At 45.2% G+C, this 9,227-nt stretch overlaps 1 protein-coding gene across 1 annotated transcript; it reads left to right on the forward strand.

The window, feature by feature from the left end:
- Positions 1-3,873: 3,873 nt before the first annotated feature.
- On the forward strand, positions 3,874-4,818 carry LOC134637630 (olfactory receptor 52J3-like). The gene has a single exon (XM_063488099.1). The coding sequence runs from the start codon at positions 3,874-3,876 to the stop codon at positions 4,816-4,818; it is 945 nt and encodes a 314-aa protein (XP_063344169.1).
- Positions 4,819-9,227: the final 4,409 nt, after the last annotated feature.

Below are 9,227 nucleotides of genomic sequence, written 5' to 3' on the forward strand. Positions count from 1 at the left end.
GATTGAATCTTTATACTGCTGAAAATAAATACTTGGACTAAAATTTCAATGAACAAACAAATGCTCAACATGAGGAAACTTCAATTAAAACTCCAAGTAATTGCTTTGGAAATAGTGCCTATTTATTAAAAAAAAAAAAAACCCAAAAAACAAAAAAAAACAAAACAAAAGAAGCTGACAATCATCATGTGTCCAGACGTTTTCGTTTGACTTTCCATTTGTTTGTGATTGTTCATAAACAAGGGTAATAGTTTCTATTACCTAATGTGAGAAGAGTTTTCAAAATCAAGTCTGTGACTGATGGTGACTCACCGGAGGAACATCAGGTCACAATTTTTGGAAAATCTCTTTGATCCTATTTCTATCACCAAAATATATATTTAACATTTAAATAACTTTTTAAAATATTATTATTTTGAACTATTTCTTTTTGGCTGGAGCTCCAGTTTTCTGTGTTCCATCTTCATTTTTGTTTGGGGTTGTTTTGGGGTTACAAATTGCAAAAGCTCAGTTTTCAATTTTTTTCTGGACTGCGTCATTTAAAAAGATTTGCTCATGTTTGTGGAGAATATTTACTTCAGTTTTGCACTGTGACCAGTTGGGAGTGAGAAGAGGGAGATAAGAAAAATGACACACTGTTGGAGAAATCCGGAGATTCATAAGTAGAGATGGGCATTTAATCTCAAGTAGAGATTAAATGCCAACACATGGAACGTGGAAAGAAAAAAGGGGGTGCTTTAGCAAAAAGGAAAGTTTAAAGCCTCATCTTAAAAGTAGAGATAGTGTCTGTCTCCTGAATCCAAACTGGAAGCTGGTTCCACAGAAGAGGGGCCTGAAAACTGAAGGCTCTGCCTCCCATTCTACTTTTAAATACTCTAGGAACAACAAGTAAGCCTGCAGTGTGAGAGCGAAGTGCTCTAATAGGGTGATATGGTACTACAAGGTCATTAAGATAAGATGGGGCCTGATAATTTAAGATCTTGTATGTGAGGAGCAGGATTTTGAATTCTGGATTTAACAGGAAGCCAATGAAGGGAAGCCAATACTGGAGAAATCTGCTCTCTCTTTCTAGTCCCTGTCAGGACTCTTGCTGCAGCATTTTGGATTAACTGAAGGCTTTTCAGGGAGTTTTTAGGACTTCCTGATAATAATGAATTACAGTAGTCCAGCCTGGAAGTAATAAATGCATGAACTAGTTTTTCAGCATCACTCTGAGACAGGATATTTCTAACTTTAGAGATGTTGCACAAATGGAAGAAAGCAGTCTTACATATTTGTTTAATATGTGCGTTGAAGGACATGTCCTGGTCAAAAATGACTCCAAGGTTCCTCACAGTGTTACTGGAGGCCAAGGTAATGCCATCCAGAGTAAGAATCTGGTTAGATACCATATTTCTAAGATTTTCAGGGCCGAGTACAATAACCTCAGTTTGATCTGAATTAAGAAGCAGAAAGTTAGCAGCCATCCAGGTCTTTATGTCTTTAAGACATTCCTGCAGTTTAACTAATTGGTGTGTGGTCAAAGGAGTTTGCAAAGAAAAGCGTCTGGACTTCTTTAAGTTGCTTGAAGACGTTTCACCTCTCATCCGAGAAGCTTCTTCAGTTCTAAGGTCAAATGGCCGAGAGTCCCAGATTTAAACCCAGTGGGAGTATCCCCCCAAAGAGGGACAAAGGACCCCCTGGTGATCCTCTAATCACATGAGCCAAGGTGTGAAAGCGGGTGTGGGACCTAATCAGCCAGGGTTTCGGGTGAGCTCATTGTGAAACCTGGCCCCACCTTGTCATGTGAATTCCTGAGGTCAGATGGCCCAGGATGTGAGTGGGCATTAAGGCATCTGGGGAGGGAACTCAAAACTGGATTATAGATGGCAGACAGTTGGTGTCGTAAACCACCGCTCTTCTATGTTGTGCCATGCGCTTGTGAAGTGGCTGTTTGGTCTCTCCAATGTAGAGGTCTGGGAATTCCTCGCTGCACTGTACAGCATAAACTGTACAGCCACTTCACAAGCGCATGGCACAACATAGAAGAGCCACCTCCACAGGACAAGACTCAGCAGTCCATCTGCATCTTAAGGATAAAGATCACTCTTTCGAGGATGCCAATGTTCACATTTTGGACAGAGAGTACAGATGGTTTGAAAGAGGAGTGAAAGAGGCCATCTATGTCTACTGTGAGCGACCATCTTTGAACAGAGGCGGTGGTTTATGACACCAACTGTCTGCCATCTATAATCCAGTTTTGAGTTCCCTCCCCAGACGCCTTAATTCCCACTCACATCCTGGGCCATCTGACCTCAGGAATTCACATGACAAGGTGGGGCCAGGTTTCACAATGAGCTCACCCGAAACCCTGGCTGATTAGGTCCCACACCCGCTTTCACACCTTGGCTCATGTGATTAGAGGATCATCAGGGGGTCCTTTGTCCCTCTTTGGGGGGACACTCCCACTGGGTTTAAATCTGGGACTCTCGGCCATTTGACCTTAGAACTGAAGAAGCTTCTCGGATGAGAGGTGAAACGTCTTCAAGCAACTTAAAGAAGTCCAGACGCTTTTCTTTGCAAACTCCTTTGACTACGATGACCTGGATGACTGAGAACCTTCACAGACTAATTGGTGGTTGTTATCCGGGTTCATGGACAGATAGAATTGCGTGTCATCTCCATAGCAGTGAAAATGTATGCTATGTCTTCTGATGCTTCTGCCTAAGGGAAGCATGTATAATGTAAACAGAAGTATCCTCACACAGAACCCTGTGGAACTCTATAATTAATCTTAGTCAGTGAAGAAGACTTCCCATTTACGCAAGTAAATCAAAGTTTACAAGATAGATATGATTTAAACCACTGCACCAGTATTGAAAGCTGTAACGAGATCCAGCAGGACTAGCACAGAGGTGAGTCAACTGTTAGAGGCCATAAGAAGATCCTTCATAACTTTCCCTAGTGCCATTTTCTCTACAGTCATGAATTCTGCTTGTTGGTTACTCTGATTGAATTTGAATTGCTCAACTTGAATAAAAGCTTCTAAAACTGAATTTGAATTAGCCTAATTTGAAATCCAGTGTACTGGATTGAGAATGAACATCACTAAATTGAAACTGAATTTTTGTATTCCATCCTTCTTTAAAAGACATGCTATAAGACTATCACTGAAATGGCAAACTTTGAAAAAAAAAACCCAACACTTCTCATCCTCTAAACGTTTGGCCACAGCTGTAGATTACGCCATCTGTGCTTGTTTACTGTTATCAATAATTACATTTCTAAATTCTCTTTTTTCATACGATCAGTCATTTGACATGATGAATGACTTCTCAATACTTAATCTGTGCCCCGCTCAAGCTCAAGATGCTGCAGGTTCCTTTTGTAACACTGGGTCCACAGGTACAACATAGCTCTACTAACTGGCACTCAATTACTCTGTGGTTTTCATAAAGGACCTGGATGTTTGACAAAAACTGAATTTAAGAACTGAAATGGAATTCTAGAACTGAAATTGAATGGTGGAAAGTGAAACTGAAATCATTCACGAGCTAAATTTAAAGAAGGATGGAATACAAATTCAAATATAATTATTTAATTTTCAAAATACAAAATTCCATTTCAATTTAGTGATGATCATTTTCAAACAAGTACATGGGATTTCAAATTAAGCTAATTCAAATTCAGTTTTAGAAGCTTTTATTCAAGTTGAACAATTCAGATTCCATCTGAGAAATTCAAATACGAATTTAATTTATTCAAATTCAGTTTCTAATAGCACAAATTTCTGCCTGTAAGTGGCTTTCAAAAACACTTTACAATCACTTTTCAAATTTGAAAATAAACATGTTTTTTTGTCTTCTCTACAGGCTGAAATTAACCTTCTGCACAATGGAAAACCAGACTTTAGATATCCTGCTCTTAGAAGGTTTACAGGTCAGCCCAGATGCTTCCATTCCCACCTTTATCCTCCTCCTCCTCATCTATATCTTCACCATGTTTTCCAACATTGTCCTGGTGATCCTGATCACGCTGGATAGTAGCCTCCACCAGCCCATGTATCTGCTCTTCTGTAACATGAGCATTAATGATGTATTTGGAGCCACAACAATCTTTCCACGTATGCTGAGGGATATGTTTATTCCCAGCTCAGATCGGTACATCCACTATGTCGACTGTGTCATTCAGGCCTTTTGTGTTCACATTTATATAGGTGCCTCTCACACTATACTCATGATCATGGCTTTTGATCGCTATGTGGCAATCTGCAACCCATTGCAGTACGCCACCATCATGACCAACTGGATGGTGGTGAAGCTGTCGGTCTTGGCCTGGGCAGTAATCTTCATGATGGTGACAATCCTCGTGGGCCTCAGCGTTCGCCTGTCACGCTGCAGGTGGATCATATTTAACCCTTTCTGTGACAATGCCTCTTTGTTTAAGCTCTCCTGTGAAAGCATCCTCATCAATAACATTTATGGCCTCGGGTACACCGTTCTCCTATTTGGCTCCTCCCTCGGCAGTATCATTATCACCTATCTGAGGATCGCCATGGTGTGTCTGAGCAGCAAGAGCAAGACACTGAACACCCGGGCGCTCCAGACCTACACCACCCACCTAGCTATGTTCGTCATCATGTTTGTGTCATCCACCATCATGGTGCTCCTCCATCGCTTCCCACATTTGACAGACCAAAGGAAGTTAGCCTCCATGATGTTCCATGTGGTTCCTCCAGCACTGAATGCTGTTATCTATGGGATGCAGATCAAAGCAGTCAGACAAAAAATGTTCATCATGTTCACGAGGAATACAGTGACTGTGACTGAAGGGAAATGATTCATATTCTCAATAAATAAATAAATATATTTACAGTACATTTTTCTGCCTTTCATTTTTTTTATTTCTCAAATCCTGATTTCCTTCGTGTATTTTACTAAATACATACATCACAGCAGTTCACTTCAGACATCTGCATTCCCCTCAATATAATGTAGGTAAGGCCTCAGTCACACCAGACACTAGTTAGTGTCCGCCTGACAACCACCAGTCGCAAGTCGTAATGATTGTTTGTTTATTTTGGGGGAGGGGGGGTTACAATAAAAACAAAGGATCTTTAGTCCACTGACAGTCATCCATAGACACCAGTCTTCCCTCCCTGTTGTCGAAGAGCAAAACCCTTTTGCAGTACTTTCAGCAGTCACACATTGAAATTGAATGTTCACATTTATATATTTGTTCTGAGTCATCAGTGATGACCTCAAGTTTCTGAGCTGAGACCCCTAACAGTATTAGGACAAGTTTAATAAGTATTTGGTGTTTTGGACAAGTGACTGATTGTGACTTTTTCTTATGTTTCAGTGACAGTTGAGGAAGCGAATGGAGCGACTACTGAGCGGGAGTGTTTGTGTCCCGTGCGTTTAAGCCGAAACCACAGTTATAATAAAAGAATTGTTTGTCACCATAATCACGGTGTGTGTGTGCGTGTGTTGGGGTCCGACGTCACAGTGGTGCCAAAACCTGGGCTGAAATGTCGCATCCCCAGCCCGACCCGCCTGGTCCACCGGTGCCCTAGCCGCCTGCCCAGCCACTACAGATGCTGGGCCAGATGATGCAGGACATGGCTTCGATGGCGGCTCGGCAGGCTGCGACTCCCCCCGCTGGCGATAATGTTACACCGGATGGTGGAGGGGAAGGACCCGCTGGTCTTTATTGAAGCTTTCCAGGCCACAGCGTTGGGCTGCCACTGGCCGGAGGATGAGTGGGCCGCCCGCCTGCTGCCCCTTCTATCGGGCGAGGCTCAGACGGCGGCGCTGAGCTTGCCACCCGGGTCGCGGGGGGTGTTCGAGGACGTTTGTCGGGCGGTTCTGGACCGGTTGGGCCTCTCCCCTGAGGACTATCGGCGGCAGTTCCGCACCAGCAGGGTGATGGGAGGGGAGTGACCGTTTGCTTGGGCTCGCAAGCTGGAGGATGCAGTGGCAAGGTAGCTGCGGCCGGGGCCTTCACCGGAGGAGTCTCGGCTGCTCAATCTGGTTGTCCTCGAACGACACGCGCGGCGGGATGGAACCCCAGAAACCCGTTCCTGCCGCTGCTTTCAGCTGCTACTCCAGCAGCGGCTGGTGCTGCTCGGGAACCACGGGGAGCTCCGCAGACGCCGGGGCCGGAGTGCTGGAAGTGTGGGCGGCCGGGGTACCTGCACCGGGGGTGTACACTAATGAAGGTCGGGCAGGTCGCTGGGGCTCAAGCACCCGCCTCTGGTCCAGGAGGGACATACTGCATACCGGTAAGGTGTCAAGGGGGTATAAGCCATGCTTTGCACGGCTCTCAGCAGTGATGCGGGGTCGACCGACACTGACTCTGGGGGAGAGGAGGCGGCAGGAACCTCTACAGAGGCCCCACTGCCTTCCGTTATGCACCCCACCGAAGATTTTCCACTAGAGCAGTCTCGGGAGACACCCTACGCTCAGCCTATGACCAAGTGATAGATATTGATGGTCGCTTGGTGCGCCCTGAAGCCGCACGGACTTACCCCCATTTCCAGTTACGGAATGATCAGCTTTATCGAGTGAGTCGCGACACTCGCACGGATGAGATCCGCACCCAGTTGTTGGTGCTGCAAAGTCGCCGGGAAATGATTTTCCAGGCAGCTCATTCAAACCCTATGGCAGGACATTTAGGATGCGAGAAAACTCTGGAGCACATAATGGCCCGTTTCTATTGGCCGGGTCATTTGGGCCGATGTGCGCCGCTGGTGTGCGTTGTGACCAGAATGGCAGCTGGTTAACCAGCCAGCCATTCCAAAGGCGCCATTGCGCCTGTTACCACTGATGGAGATCCCGTTTGAGCGCATTGGCATGGATCTCATTGGGCCATTTCACCAGAGTGCATGCGGCTATCGCTTTGTGTTGGCCCTGGTGGATTACGCAATGCGATACCCGGAAGCAGTGCCGCTGCACACCACTTCAGCGAAGAGCGTAGCACAGGCACTGTTTCAGGTCATCTCCCGAGTCGGTATTCCAAAAGAAATACTGACTGACCAGGGCATGTCGTTCATGTCTCGTACACTAAGGAAGCTATACGAATTACTGGGCATTAAATCTATTTGGAACAGCGTCTACCATTCTCAGACTAATGGGCTGGTGGAGCGGCTGAATAAGACTTTAAAGTCCATGATTCGTAAGTTTATTCACGAGGATGAACGCAATTGGGATCGCTGGCTAGACCCTCTGTTGTTTGCAGTGTGGGAGGTGCCCCAGGCCTCCACGGGATTTTCTCCCTTTGAGTTACTGTACGGCAGGCAGCTGCGGGGGGTGCTTGACCTAATTAAAGAAAACTGGGAGGAAGGGTCGAGCCCTGCAAAGAATGAAATTCAATACTTGCTGGACCTGAGAGCAAAGTTGCACAGGGTGGGGCGGTTATCACGGGAGAATTTGCTCCAGGCCTAGCAATGTCAGCAAAGCCTGTACAACAGAGGGGCTAGGCTCAGGCAATTTTCACCGGGAGATAAAGTGCTTGTATTAATCCCCCAGCCACCCAGGCCGTACTTTTGAGACGCAGCCTGGCGTGACGGTGCATTCACAGCACTACAGGCTCCCTGAGCAGAAAAGGCAAATTGTTCAGAGGGAATTGAATGAAATGCTGAAGCTGGGAGTAATAGAAGAGTCCCACAGCGCGTGGTGTAGCCCCATAGTGCTTGTCGTGAAGAAGGATGGGTCTATACGGTTCTGTGTCGACTATGGCAGGGTGAGTGAGGTGTCACGTTTTGACGCTTATCCCATGCCCCGGGTCGATGAGCTCCAGGACCGGTTGGGCACTGGTCACTTTTTCACGACACTGGATTTGACCAAGGGCTACTAGCAGATTCCCTTATCTGCAGAGTCTAAGGAAAAAACGGCCTTCTCCAATCCGTACGGGTTGTACCAATTGGTCACGCTTCCATTCAGCTTGTTTGGAGCCCTAGCCACCTTCCGGCCGGGCGCAGGTGTGGTCTCTGGCCCACTGCAGAGGAGGGGTGGCATGGTGAGCTCCCGGGGCGGCGCGGAGGCGGGGCTGAACAGGTGTTTGGGACAAGTGACTGATTGTGACTTTTCTTATGTTTCAGTGACAGTCGAGGAAGCGAACAGAGCGACTACTGAGCGGGAGTGTCCGTGTCCCGTGCATTTAAGCTGAAACCACAGTTATAATAAAAGAAGCGTGTGTCACCATAATCACGGTGTGTGTGTGCGTGTGTTGGGGTCCGACGTCACAGTCTGACATCAGTTCTAATAAAGTCCTTCAGTGTTTTCTAATTCAGCTGACCTCATCTGAATTTGGAATTATGAAAACTACAAACTTTGAGAACAATATGATTAAACTTGATGATACTTTCAGTATTGTTGTGACAGTCTGAGTTCAATGACACAACAGGGCAGTAATAAATGAATAGATGATAATTAAATGTTAAAAACAGCTTTTGTTTACACTAGAGGTAGAGCTGGGCGATAGAACGATAACGATATGTATTGCGAAATAACTTTTTCTCGATAGAAAAATAAAACTTGCGATAGGCCTCATCTCTCTTGTCCTCTTAAAAAAAAAAAAAAAAAAAAAGAACAGCCAATCCAAATTAAGTAGCGCAGAGCCCAACCAATCACAGCCGCAGCATCACGTCACGTGACTTGTTACGCAAGTGCCAAGGCGCACATGTGTATTTGTTTTTGCAGCCGGGCTGCCCGGGTAATGAAGGAAATGAGTTTGCCGACTAGAGAAAAATCAACCGAGAGCGTGAGCGAAGGTTACCGAAGAAAAAACAGATGATGGTTCCAATTCCGGAGAGATTGTCGAACGGAAGGGCCATAGAAGTTCCGTAGTGTGAAGGTATTTTGGCTATTTCAAGTCTGACAAAAAACAGAGTAGCGCACTGTAAATTGTGCCGAAAGCAAGTCTGGAAATACAATAAACCGGTGCATGCTCAATCTCTGACTGAAAGCGCTAATTCGTCATTTGGCTTTTGTCAGACTAAAGTCACTGTTAAAACTGTTTGAAAAGCTAAGCTATACAACAAGGAGAGATTGAGAATTTCCTTTTAGTTCTCAGTTTATTTGATATTGACAAAAGTTAGTCAATTTTGTCTGTTCTTCTGTAAAACAAACTAAGATTTATTTTTAGAATTAAAATTTTGTTTCTAAGTGGAATTGACAATTTAGTAGTCTGTTTTGTTTGTTCTATTTTGAAACTTAAACGCTTTAGCGGCTGCCTTTTGTGTAGTT

The sequence above is a fragment of the Pelmatolapia mariae genome, linkage group LG10_11, assembly GCF_036321145.2.
Source record: "Pelmatolapia mariae isolate MD_Pm_ZW linkage group LG10_11, Pm_UMD_F_2, whole genome shotgun sequence".
Taxonomy (NCBI): domain Eukaryota; kingdom Metazoa; phylum Chordata; class Actinopteri; order Cichliformes; family Cichlidae; genus Pelmatolapia; species Pelmatolapia mariae.